At 48.1% G+C, this 21,667-nt stretch overlaps 1 protein-coding gene across 1 annotated transcript in view; it reads right to left on the minus strand.

Moving 5' to 3' along the window:
- LOC136626544 (kinesin-like protein KIF21B) overlaps positions 1–21,667 on the minus strand; it is a 2,048,083-nt gene that overhangs the window by 788,904 nt on the left and 1,237,512 nt on the right. Inside the window, 1 exon segment of the mRNA XM_066601598.1 lies at positions 11,177–11,376. Coding sequence (XP_066457695.1) covers positions 11,177–11,376 — 200 coding nt within the window.

The raw sequence follows: 21,667 nt of genomic DNA on the forward strand, positions 1-21,667 counted from the left end.
TTCTTCTAAGTTGTTTTTCGTCTGCGAGAGCTTTGCTACATGTTCTAAATTTGCTATTTGGGCAAGTATTTTGTCTGTTTCTTTCTGATTCTGTTTTTTCACTCTCGAGCCGAGTGCTATCAATAAGCCTCTCACATAGGCCTTATGAGCCTCCCACACCGTAGGTGTCCCAACACTTCCATCTAAGTTGTTTTTGAAATATTCCTCCAGAAGGTTCCCTATATTAGTTCTTCCTCGAGGGGGTCTAGAAGACAGTCGTTTAGGCGCCATCTCCACTCCCTAGGAGTGGGCTGCAGCAGAGATATATCTATGTGGATAGGGGCGTGGTCCGATACCGTAACAGAGTCTATATTAGCCTTTTTTATATGTTTTAATTAGAGATGAGTGAACGTACTCGTCCGAGCTTGATGCTTGTTCGAGTATTAGCGTGTTCGAGATGCTCGTTACTCGAGGCGAGCACCACGCGATGTTCAAGTTACTTTCACTTTCATCTCTGAGACATTAGCGCTCTTTTCTGGCCAATAGAAAGACAGGGAAGGCATTACAACTTCCTCCTGTGATGTTCCAGCCCTATACCACCCCCATGCAGTGAGTGGCTGGGGAGATCAGGTGTCACCCGAGTATTTAAATATGCCCCGCCCGTGGCTCGCCACAGATGCATTCTGACATAGATCAGGGAAAGTGCTACTGATGCTGCTGCTGCTATAGGGAGAGCGTTAGGAGTTATCTTAGGCTTGAAGAACCCCAACGGTCCTTCTTAGGGGCACATCTGAACGTGTGCAGTACTGTTGAGGCTGCTTTTAGCAGTGTTGCACTTTTTTTTTTTTTGTATATCGGGCGTGCAGAGCATTGCGTCCTGAGTCTGCAGTCATTGTACATAGTATAGGGCCAGTACTGGTGAGGCAGGGACAGTGGGAAAGGTGAAAGAGATATACTGTCTATATAGGCAGTGGGCTTTTTCAAACAAATTTGGGAAAAAAAAACTATATTTGGGCTGCCTGTGACCATCCTCAGTGTACTGCGTGTCTGCTGGGGGTAGTAGTCCTAATTATTACGCAGCTAAGTGTTACAGCAGGCTTGCGCAAAACTGTTTCCTGGCTCTGCATTGCCCATTACATCACCGCCGTCATCGCGTCCAGAGGGAAACAGTTTGTAGTAATTTTACATAGTATAGGGCCAGTACTGGTGAGGCAGGGACAGTGGGAAAGGTGAAAGAGATATACTGTCTATATAGGCAGTGGGCTTTTTCAAACAAATTTGGGGGAAAAAAAACTATATTTGGGCTGCCTGTGACCGTCCTCAGTCTACTGCGTGTCTGCTGGGGGTAGTAGTCCTAATTAATACGCAGCTAAGTGTTACAGCAGGCTTGCGCAAAACTGTTTCCTGGCTCTGCGTTGCCCGTGACATCACCGCCGTCATCCCGTCCACAGGGAAACAGTATACATATATACGCTGCCTACAGTATCTGTCTGCTGTCTCAACTCAGCCTTTCAAAAAATAGAAGCAAAACACTTAAGGCCTACTAGTGGCGTTTGGCCACTTGACTGCTTCAGCGCTGTGAATTCCACTAGCTGAGACATACACACCTACGTCTCACTACAGGCGTGCGCTAAATTGTTTCCTGGCACTGCGTTGCCCGTGACATCACCGCCGTCATCCCATCCACAGGGAAACAGTATACATATATACGCTGCCTACAGTATCTGTCTGTTGTCTCAACTCAGCCTTTCAAAAAATAGAAGCAAAACACTTAAGGCCTACTAGTGGCGTTTGGCCACTTGACTGCTTCAGCGCTGTGAATTCCACTAGCTGAGACATACACACCTACGTCTCACTACAGGCGTGCGCTAAATTGTTTCCTGGCACTGCGTTGCCCGTGACATCACCGCCGTCATCCCATCCACAGGGAAACAGTATACATATATACGCTGCCTACAGTATCTGTCTGCTGTCTCAACTCAGCCTTTCAAAAAATAGAAGCAAAACACTTAAGGCCTACTAGTGGCGTTTGGCCACTTGACTGCTTCAGCGCTGTGAATTCCAATAGCTCAGTCATACGCACCTACGTCTCACTACAGGCGTGCGCTAAATTGTTTCCTGGCTCTGCGTTGCCCGTGACATCACCGCCGTCATCCCGTCCACAGGGAAACTGTATACATATATACGCTGCCTACAGTATCTGTCTGCTGTCTCAACTCAGCCTTTCAAAAAATAGAAGCAAAACACTTAAGGCCTACTAGTGGCGTCTGGCCACTTGACTGCTTCAGCGCTGTGAATTCCACTAGCTGAGACATACACACCTACGTCTCACTACAGGCGTGCGCTAAATTGTTTCCTGGCACTGCGTTGCCCTTGACATCACCGCCGTCATCCCATCCACAGGGAAACAGTATACATATATACGCTGCCTACAGTATCTGTCTGCTGTCTCAACTCAGCCTTTCAAAAAATAGAAGCAAAACACTTAAGGCCTACTAGTGGCGTTTGGCCACTTGACTGCTTCAGCGCTGTGAATTCCAATAGCTCAGTCATACGCACCTACGTCTCACTACAGGCGTGCGCTAAATTGTTTCCTGGCTCTGCGTTGCCCGTAACATCACCGCCGTCATCCCGTCCACAGGGAAACTGTATACATATATACGCTGCCTACAGTATCTGTCTGCTGTCTCAACTCAGCCTTTCAAAAAATAGAAGCAAAACACTTAAGGCCTACTAGTGGCGTTTGGCCACTTGACTGCTTGAGCGCTGTGAATTCCAGTAGCTCAGTCATACGCACCTACGTCTCACTACAAGCTTGCGCAAAATTCTTTCCTGGCTCTGCTGTGCGTTCCGTAAGTGAAGTCAGCCTCCAACCACAGGCCAATAAGCGGCACATTTAATTACAGCGTTCTGTTTTTGCACTACTGGTAATACACCATGCTGAGGGGTAGGGGTAGGCCTAGAGGACGTGGACACAGGCGAGGACGCGGAGGCCCAAGTCAGGGTGTGGGCACAGGCCGACCTCCTGATCCAGGTGTATCGCAGCCGACTGCTGCGGGATTAGGAGAGAGGCACGTTTCTGGCGTCCCCAGATTAATCTCACAATTAATGGCTCCACGCGGTAGAACTTTATTAGAAAATGAGCAGTGTGAGCAGGTCCTGTCGTGGATGGCAGAAAGTGCATCCAGCAATCTATCGTCCACCCAGAGTTCTACACCGTCCACTGCTGCAACTCTGAATCCTCTGGCTGCTGCTCCTCCTTCCTCCTAGCCTCCTCACACCATTACAATGACACATTCTGAGGAGCAGGCAGACTCCCAGGAACTGTTCTCGGGCCCCTGACCAGAATGGGCAGCCATGGGTTCCTATCCCACCAGAGGAGTTTGTCGTGACCGATGCCCAACCTTTGGAAAGTTCCCGGGGTCCGGGGGATGAGGCTGGGGACTTCCGGCAACTGTCTCAAGAGCTTTCAGTGGGTGAGGAGGACGACGACGATGAGACACAGTTGTCTATCACTCAGGTAGTAGTAATTGCAGTAAGTCTGAGGGAGGAGCGCACAGAGGATTCGGAGGAAGAGCAGCAGGACGATGAGGTGACTGACCCCACCTGGTTTGCTACACCTACTGAGGACAGGTCTTCAGAGGGGGAGGCAAGTGCAGCAGCAGGGCAGGTTGGAAGAGGCAGTGCAGTGGCCAGGGGTAGAGGCAGGGCCAGACCGAATAATCCACCAACTGTTTCCCAAAGCGCCCCCTCGCGCCATGCCACCCTGCAGAGGCCGAGGTGCTCAAAGGTCTGGCAGTTTTTCACTGAGAGTGCAGACGACCGACGAACAGTGGTGTGCAATCTTTGTCGCGCCAAGATCAGCCGGGGAGCCACCACCACCAGCCTCACCACCACCAGCATGCGCAGGCATATGATGGCCAAGCACCCCAGAAGGTGGGACGAAGGCCGTTCACCGCCTCCGGTTTGCACCACTGCCTCTCCCCCTGTGCCCCAACCTGCCACTGAGATCCAACCCCCCTCTCAGGACACAGGCACAACCGTCTCCCGGCCTGCACCCACACCCTCACCTCCACTGTTCTCGGCCCCATCCACCAATGTCTCTCAGCGCACCGTCCAGCCGTCGCTAGCGCAAGTGTTGGAGCGCAAGCGCAAGTACGCCGCCACGCACCCGCACGCTCAAGCGTTAAACGTGCACATAGCCAAATTGATCAGGCTGGAGATGCTGCCGTATAGACTTGTGGAAACGGAGACTTTCAAAAACATGATGGCGGTGGCGGCCACGCGCTATTCGGTTCCCAGTCGCCATTACTTTTCCCGATTTGCCGTCCCAGCCCTGTCTCCCGCAACATTGTACACGCCCTCACCAACGCGGTTACTGCCAAGGTCCACTTAACAACGGACACGTGGACAAGCACAGGCGGGCAGGGCCACTATATCTCCCTGACGGCACATTGGGTGAATTTAGTGGAGGCTGGGACCGAGTCAGAGCCTGGGACCGCTCACGTCCTACCCACCCCCAGAATTGCGGGCCCCAGCTCGGTGCTGGTATTTGCGGCGGTGTATGCTTCCTCCACTAAACCACCCTCCTCCTCCTACGCAACCTCTGTCTCGCAATCAAGATGTGTCAGCAGCAGCACGTCGCCAGCAGTCAGTGTCGCGCGGCGTGGCAGCACAGCGGTGGCCAAGCGTCAGCAGGCCATGCTGAAACTACTCAGCTTAGGAGAGAAGAGGCACACGGCCCACGAACTGCTGCAAGGTCTGACAGAGCAGACCGACCGCTGGCTTGCGCCGTAACCTGGTGGCGGCTCTGCAGCTCGGCAGCCTCACGCACGTGCCATGCCTGGCCTACGTCTTTAATTTGGTGGTTCAGCGATTTCTGAAATGCTACCCACGCTTGTCAGACCTGCTCGGAAAGGTGAGCCGGGTCAGCGCACATTTCCGCAAGTCCAACACGGAAGCTGCCACCCTGCGCACCCTGCAACATCGGTTTAATCTGCCAGTGCACCGACTGCTGTGCGGCGTGCCCACACGGTGGAACTCTACGCTCCATATGTTGGCCAGGCTCTATGAGCAGCGTAGAGCTATAGTGGAATACCAACTCCAACATGGGTGGTGTAGTGGGAGTCAGCCTCCTCAATTCTTTACAGAAGAGTGGGCCTGGTTGGCAGACATCTACCAGGTCCTTGGAAACTTTGAGGAGTCTACCCAGATGGTGAGCGGGGATGCTGCAATCATTAGCGTCACCATTCCTCTGCTATGCCTCTTGAGAAGTTCCCTGCAAAGCATAAAGGCAGACGCTTTGCGCTCGGAAACGGAGGCGGGGAAGACAGTATGTCGCTGGATAGTCAGAGCACCCTCCTGTCTATATCTCAGCGCGTTGAGGAGGAGGAGGGGGAGGAGCATGAGGAGGAGGGGGAAGAGACAGCTTGGCCCACTGCTGAGTGTACCCATGCTGCTTGCCTGTCATCCTTTCAGCGTGTATGGCCTGAGGAGGAGGAGGAGGAGGATCCTGAAAGTGATCTTCCTAGTGAGGACAGCCATGTGTTGCGTACAGGCACCCTGGCACACATGGTGGACTTCATGTTAGGATGCCTTTCTCGTGACCCTCGCGTTAGATGCATTCTGGCCACTACGGATAACTGGGTGTACACACTACTCGACCCACGGTATAAGGAGAACCTTTCCACTCTCATACCCGAAGAGGAAAGGGGTTCGAGAGTGATGCTATACCACAGGACCCTGGTGGACAAACTCATGGTAAAATTCCCATCTGACAGCGCTAGTGGCAGAAGGCGCAGTTCCGAGGGCCAGGTAGCAGGGGAGGCGCGGAGATCAGGCAGCATGTATAGCGCAGGCAGGGGAACATTCTCCAAGGCCTTTGCCAGCTTTATGGCTCCCCAGCAAGACTGTGTCACCGCTCCCCAGTCAAGGCTGAGTCGGCGGGAGCACTGTAAAAGGATGGTGAGGGAGTACGTAGCCGATCGCACGACCGTCCTCCGTGACGCCTCTGCTCCGTACAACTACTGGGTGTCGAAGCTGGACACGTGGCCTGAACTCGCGCTGTATGCCCTGGAGGTGCTTGCTTGCCCTGCGGCTAGCGTCTTGTCAGAGAGGGTGTTTAGTGCGGCTGGGGGAATCATCACGGATAAGTGTACCTGCCTGTCAACTGACAGTGCCGACAGGCTAACACTCATAAAGATGAACAAAGCCTGGATTTCCCCAGACTTCTCTTCTTCACCAGCGGACAGCAGCGGTACCTAAACAATACGTAAGCTGCACCCGCGGATGGAAGCATCGTTCTCTATCACCATAAAAAACGGGGACCTTTTAGCTTCATCAATCTGTGTATTATATTCATCCTCCTCCTCCTGCTCCTCCTCCTGAAACCTCACGTAATCATGCCGAACGGGCAATTTTTCTTAGGCCCACAAGGCTCAGTCATATTACTTTTGTAAACAATGTTTATACGTTTCAATTCTCATTAAAGCGTTGAAACTTGCACCTGAACCAATTTTTATTTTAACTGGGCTGCCTCCAGGCCTAGTTACAAATTAAGCCAAATTAACCAAAGCGATTAATGGGTTTCCCCTGCCCTCTTGGTTGGGCATGGGCAATTTTTCTGAGGTACATTAGTACTGTTGGTACACCAATTTTTTGGGGCCCTCGCCTACAGTGTAATCCTAGTAATTTTTATGGGCTTCGCCTGCACTCATGGTACAGCAAGGTGTGTGGGGTTGGTCTACACTTTTGCTACATAAATGTAACTGGGGCCTTGTCTATACTGCAACTACTGAAATGTGAAAGAGACTGTTATCTCCCTGAACTGCTGCAACGGGAATGTTACTGTGGCCTGTCTTGACTGCTACTACTACTGAAATGGAACTAAGACTGTGCTCCCCCTATACTGCTGCTAGTGATATGATACTGGAGCCTGTCTAGAGTGCTACTACTACTGAAATGGAACTAATACTGTGCTCCCCCTATACTGCTGCTAGTGATATGTTACTGGAGCCTGTCTAGAGTGCTACTACTACTGAAATGGAACTAATACTGTGCTTCTCCTATACTGCTGCTAGTGATATGTTACTGGGGCCTGTACAGACTGCTACTACTACTGAAATGGAACTAATACTGTGCTCCCCCTATACTGCTGCTTTGGAATTGTTACTGGGGCCTGTCTTGACTGCTACTATTACTGAAATGAGCAGTTGGGCAGCATGTTACCCAGGAGAAGTGGCAGCGGAGTGTCATGCAGGCAGTGATTGTGCTTTGTTGGAGGTAGTGTGGTGCTTAGCTAAGGTATGCCTTGCTAATGAGGGTTTTTCAGAAGTAAAAATTGTTGGGAGGGGGGGGGCATTCTTGCCGCTATTGTGGCTTAATAGTGGGACCTGGGAACTTGAGATACAGCCCAACATGTAGCCCCTCGCCTGCCCTATCCATTTCTGTGTCGTTCCCATCACTTTCTTGAATTGCCCAGATTTTCACAAATGAAAACCTTAGCGAGCATCGGCGATATACAAAAATGCTCGGGTCGCCCATTGACTTCAATGGGGTTCGTTACTCGAAACGAACCCTCCAGCATCGCGGGAAGTTCGACTCGAGTAACGAGCACCCGAGCATTTTGGTGCTCGCTCATCTCTAATCTTGACCTATGGACAGCCACCAGTCCTGCCGGTGGATGACTTTGTTGGTCTTTGGTAAACCGGAGTGCCCAGCTAACTTGGACCCAGGGCCCCAGACCAAAACCTTCCTTCTCTTGGCCTTGGGTACGAAGGTTCTCCCAAGTGGCAGATTTCTTAACCGGGCAGGTGCCACAGTTACCAAACTAGCAGGATTGATAATGTACTGTGGGGTCTCCTCTATGTCATCACAACCGAAGGCTCTAGATAGCGGCTTTGCTTTGATATTCCGAGCAGCGGGTCGGAAATACAAAAGGAAATTAAAGTGCACAAAAAACAAGGACCATCGAGCCTGCCAAGGGTTAAGCCGCTGAGTGCTCTGCAAGTATGTCAGGTTTTATGGTCTGTATGAATTATGATAGGATGAGCGGATCCCTCTAGTAAATATTGCCAGAACTCCAAAGCCACTTTAATGGCCAACAGCTGCTGATCCCCGATGGAGTAGTTCCGTTCAGCAGGAGAAAAATGTTTTGAGAAAAACCCACAGGTTCTCGTTTTGTCAGATGCAGCTTTTTGCGGTAAAACCGCCACTGCTCCAGATGAGGATGCATCGATCTCCAAAAAAATTTGTTTCCCCTCCTCTGGTCAATGTAAAACTGAGGCCGATGAAAATGCTTCCTTAAGACCCTGGAAGGCAGATTCTGCCTCTGGGGGTCAGTGCTTGCCATCTGCTCCCTTTCTCGTGAGGGCAGATATGTGTGCTGTCAGGGAAGAGAAATGCGGTATGAATTGTCGATAGAAATTGGCAAACCCCCAAAATTGCTGAAAAGCTCAGAGTTCCGAAGGACGAGGCCAATTCAAAACTGCCAACACTTTCTCTGGGTGCATCTCTAAGCCTTGCTGTGAAACTATGTAATCAAGAAACGGAAGCAAACCTTATTCAAAGAGGCATTTCTCTAACTTGGCGAGCAGACGGTTCTCTCTTAAACGCTGAAGAAACATGCAAACCTATCTCCGGTGAGTGTGAATGTCCAGAAAGAAAACCAGCATGTCATCCAGTTACACAACCACACACAGATGGAGAAGGTCCCGAAAAATATCATTGACGAAATCCTGAAACACAGCCGGAGCATTGACTAAACCAAATGGCATGACGAGTTATTCATAATGCTCGTCACAGGTATTAAAGGCCGTCTTCCACTCACGGATGTGGATGAAATTATAGGCGCCATGTAAATCTAGCTTGGTAAAGACCCGAGCCCCCTGCAAACAATCAAATAGTTCAGAGCTTAGTGGCAACGGATACTTGTTCTTTACCATGATAGACTTGAGCCCTGGGTAGTCAATGCATGGTCTCAGAGATCCATCCCTGTTCCTAACAAAGAAGAAGCCTGCTCCCACCGAGAAAGAAGATTTGCGATAAAATCCTTTCTTCAGGCTGACCCTTACATACTCAGCTGTAGCCAGAGTCTCAGGAAGTGAAAGGGAAAAAACTCTGCCCCAAGGTGGTACAGTACCTGCAATCAGCTCGATAGGACAATCGTAAGAACAGTGCAGTGGCAGAAATTCAGCCTCTCTCTTGTCAAAGACTTCTGCAAAGTCCTGGTATACCTTTGGGATTCGAGGATAAGTGGGTGGTACATACAGGACAGAACAGTGGCCCCAGAAAGTACCAAGAAAGAAATTATCATGGAGTGGAGAGCGCCAACTCTTAGCTCTAAAGGCTCCGTAGTCCACTGGATGACCTCAGACAGGGCACTGCCATCAACCATAGTGTCCACAAGAGGGCTCTTGAGAATCTGATGTTGGTCAACAAAGTTTTGTTGCAGAAATTTCCTGGTGGCAATGGAGTCAAGAAAGGCCAACACAGGAAATGGGACACCCGACAGAATCAGGGTTACCATCAGATTCAGCCAGGAAGAAGAGACATCCCCACCCTGGGCTGCCTCTCTGATGGATCTGATGTGGTGGAATCCTCCGGTCTTACAGAGAGATCTCCAGAATTTAACTCCGCTGTCTGATACAAAATGTTTGGGAAAGCCCTGGAGACAAAAAATGTGTTTAATAAACCTCTCATCTGTGAGAGGGAAAGTGGTCTCCATGCTCCAGGGTTCGTCTGGAGGAGGCTTCTCTCCTGTAAAATCTCCCTGGACCTTTCCTGAAACCTCAATTCTATCCTAGTAACTAAAGAGATCAGGGCATCCAAAGAGGCCGGAACCTCGCATCCTGCCAATTCGTCCAGTAAGCCCCTCGCAGAACGCAGCCATCATTGTTCCATCCTAATTCTGAGGCCAGGGTGCAAAACTGGATGGCGTACTGACCTACCGTCAGATCACTTTGACGGAGGCATAGCAGCGCAGAAGCGATTGAGGCTGAACAACCTGGCTCATCAAAAACCTGGTGAAAAGTCTCAATAAAGAGAATAAGATTGTCAACTAGGGGGTCGTTTTGCTCCCAAATGGTACATGCCAGTGCCTGACCTGAAAGGTCTGACATAATAAATGCAACCTTGGTAAGATCAAATGTGAAGAGGTGGGGCAGGAGCTCGAAATGTAACGTGCACTAATTCACAAAACCTTGGCAAAGTCCGGGATCTCTCTCATAGCGAGGTGGAGACGCCAACTGAGGTCCGAGACCTGGAGACCTAAAACAGTAGTAGCTAATGAAACCACCGCAGCATTAGACAGATTGGTAGAGGGCTGCGATGCAGCCATGATACCGTTTAGCTGGGCACTCACTGTATGAAGAAATGCCAGAATCTGTCCATGTCTCTGTCGCTCTACAGTATGTTCCTGAAACAACTCAAGCAGTGCTGCATGGTGAGAATCAGCAGGATTCATGGCCTTGGTGTACTGTTATGAGGTGTTTGTGGATCCACTGCGTCATCCTGCTGAGTGAAACCACCCAGCAGGATGGACAGCTGACTCCAAGGCACAGGCTATGCAAAAGCTGGGTCGCCCTTTTTTTGCCTATATCACTAATTCTAATAATCTCTTTAAGTGCTGTAGTCCACCCAGTTGATTTATTACTTTTGTTGCCCACTTTTGAACATGCTCAGGTTCTGATATGTTCTTTGTGAGCAACGGTGACAAAAACTGTACACAATATTCCATGTGTGGTCTGACCAGTGACTGGTAAAGAGGAAGAACAATATTCTCATCATGCGCCCCTAGATCACTTTTGATGGACCACATGATCATATTTGCCTTGGCAGCAGCTGCCTGACACTGGTTGCTCCAGTTAAGCTTACAGTTATAAAACCCCATTGGTTTCCCATTTAGTGTGTAATGGTGAAATGTATTTTCCCTGCCAAGTGCATAACTTTACATTTATCAATGTTAAGCCTCATCTGTCACTTTTCTGCCTGCAACTTATCCAGATCCATTTGAAAGCTTTATATACATGTTTTTAATGCACATTTGGGCAAATACTCATGTTGCTACAAGAATTATGTTTGAGAAATAATTAAGCTACAATTTAATTTGAAGCCATTGCTTATATAGTAATACATGTTGCTTTCTGCTATTTAGCATTTAATTCATATTTTACAAATATCTACTGTAAATAACACTTACAAGGTATTCCCATGTGCTGGCAGGGTAAAAGTGTGTGAGCCTCTACCCCGCAGAGAGGTAGAAGAGAATCCTCCAATGTCCTCTAGGATATCAGGCAATGATGCCAAAGACTTGGTAATGTTTTTGGAAGAAGCTTCCAGCAATGGACTTATGGACTCTGCAGATATCGCCTTCAATTGCCATGAAAGACGAGGCTCTCCCTTAAAACAAGATGAGAAAAAAAAGGAATAACAATAAAAAATTATGCTTATAATTTGCAAGACAATGATACTATGTAACGGATAATGTTCAATGGCTAATTATTTTTTGTCACTTCAACATGAATAAAATAAAAAATGGAAACTTCTAAAAAGTTACCTAGTTTTCTCTTAAAATTGAAATGGCAGCAACAAATATAAAACATTATGTTCATGGGGGCGGAGCCTGGACGCCGAGCGCAATGGCTGCCTGAAAGCAGCGCTCCCATCAACGGGCACCCACAGCTCCTCACAGCAACCACCAGCCGAAAAAGAGATGGGCAAGACAGGCAAGGAAAGAAGCACTGACCTGCAGGGCACCCCTCGCCTGACCAAAACGCAGGCTGACATGCGGGGTTTCTTCAGAGACCGTGCCGCTCGCTCCCCTCGACCCCCAGCTAAGATGGCGCCGGCTCGAGCGCTCGTCCCCGCTCTCTGCTAGGAGGAAGAAGAGGAGCAGCTTTCGGAGGAGGAAGATGGTGAGTCTGTCTCCAGGGGCTTTATGAAGAACCTGATTGCACAAGCCCTACGCCCCATTGCCTTAGACTTAGCAGAGATAAAGGAGGAATTTAAACAGCTGGGGCACAGGGTTGAAGAGCTTGAGTCCTCTGCTGTGGCCATATCCTCCCACTCCCTGCAAGTTGAACAAGTCTTAAAGGAGCAGCATCTGTATTTAAATAGAGCTCTCCTGCTCCAGGAAGACTTAGAAAACAGGAACAGGCGCAATAACCTTCGCTTTAAAGGTATTCCCGAATCTTATGCTAATGAATGCCTTGATAAAGTCGCCAAAGTTATTTTTGCCACCCTGCTGGGGGAGGGGAGATCGTCTAACATTTGCATTGAAAGGATCCATCGGGCCCTTAGACCACCGCCGGACCCCACCGAACCGCCCAGGGATGTGATTTGTAAGCTATTAGCGTTCCCCGATGCAGTTGTGGTTCTAAGAGCGGCCAGAACCTTCAAAGACCTGAAGTTTGAGGGGGCGCCCGTCTCGATCTTCCAGGACTTAGCGCCCTCTACCCTAGCAAAGCGCCGTGCCCTGCGACCATTGCTGGAAGTCCTGAAAGCCCGAGAGATCCGTTATGCATGGCTGTTCCCATTTGGCATCAGTGCGACCATCAAGGGCAAGAGGGTTAACATACTTATCCAAGAAGAAATGTGTGAGCTGTGGAACCTCCTGGAAATGGATCCAATAGAACTCTCCAACTGGCAACCTCTTCCGGAACTCCCTCAGTTCTCACCTCTGGAGAACCCAGGGGACTGGCTGGTAGCGGGCAGCGCAAAATCCCCGAAAGAGAAGAAGAAGAAGCCCAAGCAGGACCCGTGAAGTTCCTAATCCGCGGTAAGAATTTTCCTGCGGTGCCTCCAGATGGCGCATCTGACCGATGGGTGCCTACCTCGGGTTCCCTAGCCGTGATTGGACCCGGGGTGACTCCCTCCGATAAGATGTTCGTATCAGTTCTCACCTGCTAACCTTCGGCTTCTTCTGCGGGTCGTATTACGGATCCGGAGATGGGTGGCGCTTCGGACTGTCTTGGAGCGTTTGCGGAGAAGCGGGAAGCTCGGGCGTTTTTCCCGTCACCTGACTCCTCAGGCCCGGGTCTTGAACTCTTGATAACATACGACTCAGGCTGGTGAATACGTCGAGGGCCTTGAACTGACTATCTTCGGTTGAATGTTTACCATCGTTGATGCAAGTATTTAGGGCTTTGTGCCTCTTGTTTTTCCTCGTACTTTCTCCTTTTTTGTCTGTTCTCATGTCCTAATCTCTGTTTCCCTTCTCAGAGGACTAATGGGTGCCTGTATTGTCCAGGCCGTAACTAAATCTCTGACCTCCCGACAGGGCCTTTTGCTCTGTGGGATATCAGCAGACTGCCCCAAGGGTGAGCCGGGGGTAGGGAGTCAACGGACCCCCCCCTGAGGCTCATTCGAATAGGAATCTCTCTGCCAGCAGAAGCTTTGCTGCAGCGACTTTTCTTGTATTATTTGCTTAACAGTTCTACGTCTATCCCCACCTACTTGTATCCTTCTTCCCTGCTTGTCTTACCCTCCCCTCCTCCCACGCCTTACCCCCCACTACTAAGTTTGGGTACCGCGAGAGAGAGCCCCAACGGAGACTCCTCTCCCTTCGCAAATACCATATCTGCATTGTTTACTCATTTGTGCCTTTTCTCATATTTAGTACAGAGTTTTCACGATGAGTGGACTGCGTCTCACTTCCTTCAACGCCAGAGGACTTAACTCGCCCTCAAAACGCCACAGCCTTGAGCTGCTACTGAGGAGGTATGACACAAAAATTCTCTTCCTCCAGGAGACCCACTATAAAGGAGACAAATCCTTTTCCCTCCCAGGGAGATCTTTCCCTAGGGCATTTCACTGCACTTATCCCTCGTCGGCCTCGAAGGGGGTCTCTATTTTTCTTCATAGAACAATTAATTTTGTTGAGGAGGCTCGGTTCCGGGACGACGAGGGCAGAGTCCTGTTCATTAAGGGCATCATGAACAACACAAAACTAACCCTAGCTAATTTGTATACTCCTAACACAGACCAGATTCCATGGCTGCTCAAGCAGCTGGAGATTCTAAAAAACTTCAGTGAGGGCTCGATAATTTTAGCGGGTGACCTTAACGTTACTCTCAACCCCACCTTAGACTCTTCCTCGGGCCGCTCACACATATCCCAAGGTAAATTGAAAAAATTAGGCAAACGGCTTCAGGAATTGGGTTTGATAGACACTTGGCGCACCCTACACCCTACCACGAAAGATTTTTCCTTTTTTCCCCCGGTGCACTCCACATTCCAAAGGCTGGATTACGTCCTGGTCTCCTCCTCCTTATTTCCATCCCTGACCGGTTCGAATATTGACACAAGGACAATTTCCGATCACGCCCCGGTGCACACTTCGTTACGCCTCCCTCAACCAGGTGCTAGGGAATGGAGATGGTCACTAAATACCTCCCTCCTAGATCAACTAGAGGATAGAGAGTACCTAACAAAACTTCTAGAAGAATTTTTCCGTATCAATTCAACGGAGGGGTCAGAGTCTCCCCTGGTCTGGGAAGCCCACAAAGCTTATATGCGTGGCCTATTTATAGCCCTGGGCTCACGTATTAAGAAAAGGAATCAAAAAGCTATTGATGAGAAGCTTTCGCAGATTGCCAGACTGGAACTAACTGTGAAACTCTCCTAGGTGAAACAGAATATGGCTGAGCTTGCGGCGGCAAGGGCTGACCTAATACTTTTGCTTAATTCCAAATTTAACAAGAAACAGTTGCATTTTAAACACAAGATATATATTCAGGGTAATAGAGGTAGCATGCTCATGTCGACGCTGATTAAAAAGGCTAGGGGAAAAAACCAGATCAGGGCGATTAGGTCCCCCTCAGGGTCGGCTCTGTCTTCCTCCGGGGACATTGCAGCAGAATTTCAGAGGTTCTATTCGAATCTATACAACCTGTGGGACACCCCCAATGCCCCGTGGGTAGAGAACCCTGCGGCCCATATAGATGCTTTTCTGAAACAACTCAATATGCCAACACTGAATACCTCAGAGGCGGCTCTGCTGGTCGCACAGGTCACGCAGGAGGAAGTGGAGGCGCTGATAGCATCGAGCCCGCCCAATAAAAGTCCAGGACCAGATGGTCTTCCGATTCAATATTATAAAGCCTTCCTCCCTACGTTAAAACCAAAACTGACAACGCTGTTCAGTGATCTGCTGGGGGGGGGGGCATCCCTGCCGCGTCAATCCCAGGAAGCCCACATTACGCTAATTCTTAAGGATAATAAGGACCCAGAATTATGCGGTAGTTACCGCCCCATATCCTTGATCAACTTGGATGTGAAGTTGTGGGCCAAACTGTTAGCTAAAAGGTTGGAACCGTTTTTGCCAGGACTGATTAATTCAGAACAGGCGGGCTTCGTGAAGGGGAGGGAGGGGAGAGACAACTGCATCAGACTCCTCCATGCAGCTAGATATGCCCAACACCACAGGATACCCCTCGCCCTAGTAGGTACAGATGCCGAAAAGGCTTTTGATAGGGTGGACTGGCTCTACATGGAGAGAGTGCTGTATCACTTTGGTCTTCCAGTGCAGTTCAAGCGAGCGATATTTTCGCTTTACGCGTGCCCGCACGCAAGACTAAAGATTAACGAGATCCTCTCCCCTCCCTTCCTCATAAGAAATGGCACTCGGCAGGGATGCCCTCTCTCGCCTGCGCTTTTTATTTTATCACTCGAGCCCCTTCTCTTAAAAGTCAGGCAGGACCCAGGGGTTAAGGGTCTGCAGATAGGAGACCAGCAGATTTCGTCCGCGGCGTTCGCTGATGATATAGCCTTCCTAGTCACGGACCCCCAGAAGAGTCTCCCCAGGCTCTCTGAGCTTCTCCAAGAATTCGGTACCTTCTCGAATTTTAAAATTAATTTTGCGAAATCTACGGCGTTAAACATCTCTATCCCACAAAAGCAGTATGACGAACTAAGAAGTAACTCCCCCTTTTCGTGGTCATCGTCCCATTTAGAATATCTAGGGATTAAATTGACCAAAAAAGCGGAAGACCTGTACGCCACTAATTTCATCCCTCTCATTGCGCGAGTGAAACAACTTCTCAAGTCATACGATATTCCCTATATCTCCTGGCTAGGGAGGAAGAACATCATAAAGTCCTATATTCTCCCTCTCATACTCTACAAGATTAGAATGCTTCCTATCCACCTCCCCATAAAATTCTTTAAATTGATACGCGGGATCTTTTCGGCGTTTGTGTGGAGACAGAGACGACCGAGATTGCCGCATGGTCTGATGTCTAAAAGGAGAAGGGAGGGGGGTGTGGACCTTCCCAACCTTCACGATTACTATAGTGCTTCCCACCTCCGCTACTGGTGGGACCTCTCCAAGCTAAGGGACAATGAACTGCTCTCCAAATTAGTGGTAGGTTATAGCAACCTCCCCCTGTCCGAGGTCATATGGCTGCCCACTAGCGCCCACTTTCGGGCTAAAACTTTCAACCCCCTCCTTAGAGGGCCGTGCGAGGTGTGGGACAAGTTCAGAACGACACTTGCGCCGACTCCTTCGCCTGTCTCTCCTCTAAACGTTATGCCTAGAATAATGAACCCGCAAAGCAACCGTCCTTTAGCTTCAGTGTGGAGGAGATTAGGGACACTCTCCATCTCCAACTTACAAAATCTTTTGCACCTGACCCCCCCGACGATCCCCCTAAAACTACTTCCTACTGAGTCCTTCTCCTTCTTAGAGGTGGCCCAATTATCGGGTGTCTTTAAGGAATTTCTCAGCGAGCACAAGTCGACCAGGCCGCTCACTATATTTGAGAGGTCCTGGTCGGATAACAAGGCTTCTCATAAAAAGATCTCCTTTATACGCAAATCCTTTATTTCTCCCTATCGGCCCTATAAACCGGCCTTTCTCACGTCGTGGGAGAAGGAGCTGGGTATTCGGCTCTCAGAGGAGGAGACCAGGACGATTCTTGATACATCCTTCGGCCTCACCCCTTGTGTATTAGCCCAAGAGGCTCACTATAAACTATTAGTCAGGTGGTACCGTACGCCACAATGGCTTTTTGAGCACAAGCTCTCCCCCCACGAATTCTGTTGGAGATGCAAGAGCGAAGCTGGCTCATATGTGCATATCTGGTGGGACTGCCGGGTGATAGTCCCCTTCTGGACGGGTGTAGGGGAAATCATTGAGAAAATTGCGCCAGATGTCCGTCTCACACCAGACATGGTCTTTCTGTGGAGATCGAGTATACTTTTCCATCCGAAAAAGAATAAACTGATAGCCTTGCTAATAGACACAGCCAAATCCCTGATTCCCCGCTTGTGGCTCCAGAGTACGGCTCCTTCGCTGGGTCTCTGGAGGGAGAGAGTCGACAATTTATATTCCTTGGAGGAATTGCACAGCTGGTCAAATAACACCTATGATAAATTCATTGTGACGTGGGCTCCTTGGCGTGAAGTGAGATCCGTAGCGTCCTGGGAGGAGTGAGACATGGTCCGTCTAAAATCCCCCCTTTGGTAGGCCTCTATTCATTTTCCCTCCCCCTCTTCCCCCTCCCCCCTCCCCTTCTTGTGAGTTTTAGTGTATGTCCTCTTCCTTTTTCGTTTCTATTTAGTGCAGACAGGATAAGGTGATCGTCATGTGCTACCCGATGCGAGTTGATATAGTTTCTCAGTGGAATGTCGTTACTCATTGGGATTTGTAACTCTGCGGAATGTCTGCCATTTTAGATGTTGATGTTTGATAACCCTGTTTGTTTTTTTTTGTTTTTTGTTTTTTTTGTTTGCTTTTCCTTTTTCCTTTCTGTGAAACATACAATAAAAATTGGATTTAAAAAAAAAAAGACTAAAATACCAAAGAATTCAGAAAATGTGACCATCACAACACATTTCGTGAAAACTCCGATAGCAGAATAAATCTTCCTGTGTCTGAAAAAAAAACAAAAAAAAAAAAAAAAAAAACATTATGTTCATCAGTCTATATTTTCTGTTTACTAGTGCGTGTTTCCATGTTGCAGGTTCACAGTACTTACCGTAGCAGCATAGTGGATAGAAATAAATCTGTGGAAAAAATACATACATCTATGCAGACATATAGTGCAGATGTTAAACCCACAGCATTTCAGCTTACTGTGAAGATCTCTAAATCTGTAATTCATGTTTCAATTCTATAGATGGTTTTATATATATTATATAAATTTTATATATATTACACACATTGTAGAAGGGTAATATGCAGAATGGCCGGCGGGGGGGGCTGCAGACAGATATTCTGAGACCTGAAGTGAGGAAAAACACCTCAAGTAACATAAAAAGATCAGTTCCTGCCACACTAACGGTGAAGTTGGCTGACAGCTAGAGTGAGAGGCTGTGCTGCAGCCATCAGGCACTTGAAGCCTGAGGTCTGTGTGGACTAGTCTGTACCCATCACAAGTCTGACAGAGGAGGGTACCCTCTAGATGCCCCGGGTGGGGGATAGTGATGGTTACCCTGTGGGTTGTGAACCCTGAGGAACTCTATGTACCAGTGACTGCTGTATGTGAAATAAATACTGGCAGGCAGGACCCTCATCCCTACTGTTTCCATCAATTGATTATTTGTGTAACCGAGGCTTTGTTTTTAACTCTTCTAGGAGGATTTTCTTGACAATTCTGTAAAGATCTTACAACACTGCTGATTTAAGCAACAAGTTAATGTGATCTTACAACACTGCTGATTTAAGCAACAAGTTAATGTGATATTACAACACTGCTGATTTAAGTAACAAGTTATTGTGATTCTTATTTCAGCTAGTAATTGGGTATTTTATGCCTTATTCACACGCTTCAGAAAAAAACTGAGCTACAGATTTTAAAATCCATAGCATGTCCATATAGATACATCCTATACAGAAAATTCACAGGTTAGCAGCAATGAAGGACATACAACAGGGCTAATCCATGGCAGAAATCCAATCTCTAGGCTTGGATTTCTGTTGCAGTTTCCCTGAGGAATCAACAGCAGACATTGCCTAATGTAAAATCCAACCTATGTGAACTCAGCCTTATACTTTGGGGAATGCTTTCTATATTGAGCAGAAAATGCTGTTTAACAAAGTTAGTAGTAGTTTGTATTGTTAGCTACTGTATGGAACCTTACAAGGATATTCCCATCTCCTACTGTTGTGACATATCAGTAGGAACTTTGCTAAATTCAAGAACACGTGAATGTGATTCTCCATTCTCTATCACGTCAGGTGGGCAGTGCTGTTGCAGAGCAAGGAAGCAAAGTGAGCACTGGCGTAACTATAGAGGATGCAGGGGATGCGGTTGCACCTGGGCCCAGGAGCCTTAGGGAGCCCATAAGGCCTTTCTTCTCCATATAGGGAGCCCAGTACTATGAATAAAAAATTATAGTTAGGGGCCCTGTTACAGATGTTGCATTAGCGCCCAGGAGCTTCAAGTTACACCTCTGCATTAAGGCGTTAAGAGAAGTTGGGGGGCCCCAAGATAAACTTTTGCACCCGGGTCCATGAGCCTTTATCTATGCGAATGAAAGTGAGATAACCAACTTCCACCTCTCAGGAAGTGCAAGCATAACCTAAGCCAAAAACCTTTTTAAGGGAATGCTCACATGGCATAATTCATGGTGGAATTTTCTGTGTGCCCTTAAAAATTGGTAACAAAATTTGCAGCTTTCTAACACACTTTTTGTCATGCATCTGCATGCAAATTTTGCACCTGTCATTGGGCAAAATCCACTTGAAGAATTCCAACGCATTTCTGCATCAAATAGAGCCATGTGTCTACTTCAAGAAGTGACGACACTTTTAGTGTAAACATTCGGAATTCAGCATGCAGAATTTGCCCATTGAAAGAGTTAAATTTGTGTGCAGATCCACAGTAAAAAGGAGTGCAGAAAACTGCAAATTTTGTTTGGAGAGTTTTGAGGCAGAATTCACACTGAAAATATTGCAGCAAAATGCACCATGTGAGCATACCAAGGGCCAGAATATAATATATGCAAATGGAGCACTGATTTCTTTAAATACAGCTCTTCCAAGCCCAAGCATAATAAAACCACTTACACTCTCCTCTCCCCGCACTTCACTCACTGACAGCTCTGGATTTCCTATGACGTAATCTTTAGAGGCCACAACAGTCTCTGTTTGTGACATCATAGGTTTCTGCAGCCAATGACAGAGCACTGTCATTGGCTGCTGTAGTCTGTGACGTCACAGGGGTGACATGTGGGAAGAGGGTAGTATAAATGGTTTTATTATGTTTGGGCATGGGGAAGCAGTTTTTTTTAAATAATAACTTAAACAACCCCTTTAACGACCAAGTAATTTTTTTTGCACTTTTTCATTGTCGCATTCCATAAATCATAACATTTTTATTTTTTTGTCAACATAGTCATATGAGAACTTGTTTTGTGTGAAAATTATATTTTCAATGACCTCAGATTAGGGTATTAGTGCTTCTTGTCTTGATCAGTCGGGGAATAAAATCTCCCCGATTTTAGCAAAATCGAATTGGGTAAGTCTGAACCAATATTTGGCAAAAATTCCTATAATGTCGACTGTAGAGGTCAGCGTGCAGACAATCAGCAGCCAGGGTGCCTTGCTAATGTCACCAAATGTGTCCTCCATCTTTCACATGGACAGAAGTTTCATTAGATGCCTGCATCACATGACCTAGCCATATAGGCACCTGCAGCCATATTATAGCACAGGACAGAGGAGCTGCATCACATTTACAAACTAAATGGAAAACCACTGGGGAGCACTGACATGGAAAAGGACTTGAGAGTTTTATAACTGTAAGCTTAACTGTAGTAACCAGTCAGGCGGCTGCTGCCAAGGCAAACAGAATCATGGGGTGCATCAAAAGAGGTCTAGGGGCGCATGGCAAGAACATTTTTCTTCCTCCTCACAAGTCTCTAGTCAGACCACATATGGAATATTGTGGACAGTTTTGGGCACTAGTACTGAAGAAGGACATATCAGAGCTTGAGCAGGTACAAAAGTGGCAACTAAAGTAATAAATGGAACAGGCAGACTACAATACCCAGAGAGGCTGTCAAAATTGAGATTATTAAGTTTACAAAAAGATGGCTAGGGGGACGACCCAATAACTATGTATAGATATATCAGGGGTCATCATTAGAGATGAGCGAGCACCAAAATGCTCGGGTGCTCTTTACTCGAGACGAACTTTTCGCGATGCTCGAGGGTTCGTTTCGAATAACGAACCCCATTGAAGTCAATGGGCGACCCGAGCATTTTTGTATATCGCCGATGCTCGCTAAGGTTTTCATTTGTGAAAATCGGGGCAATTCAAGAAAGTGATGGGAACGACACAGCAACGGATAGGGCAGGCGAGGGGCTACATGTTGGGCTGCATCTCAAGTTCACAGGTCCCACTATTAAGCCACAATAGCGGCAAGAGTGGGCCCACCCCCCCAACAACTTTAACTTCTGAAAAGCCCTCATTAGCAATGCATACCTTAGCTAAGCACCACACTACCTCCAACAAAGCACAATCACTGCCTGCATGACACTCCGCTGCCACTTCTCCTGGGTTACATGCTGCCCAACCCCCCCTGCACGACCCAGTGTCCACAGCACACACCAAAGTGTCCCTGCGCAGCCTTCAGCTGCCCTCATGCCACGCCACACTCATGTCTATTTATAAGTGCGTCTGCCAGAGGAATTGCAGGCACACACTGCAGAGGGTTGGCACGGCAAGGCAGCGACCCTCTTTAA

This window comes from Eleutherodactylus coqui, chromosome 4 (assembly GCF_035609145.1).
Source record: "Eleutherodactylus coqui strain aEleCoq1 chromosome 4, aEleCoq1.hap1, whole genome shotgun sequence".
Classification (NCBI taxonomy): Eukaryota; Metazoa; Chordata; class Amphibia; order Anura; family Eleutherodactylidae; genus Eleutherodactylus; species Eleutherodactylus coqui.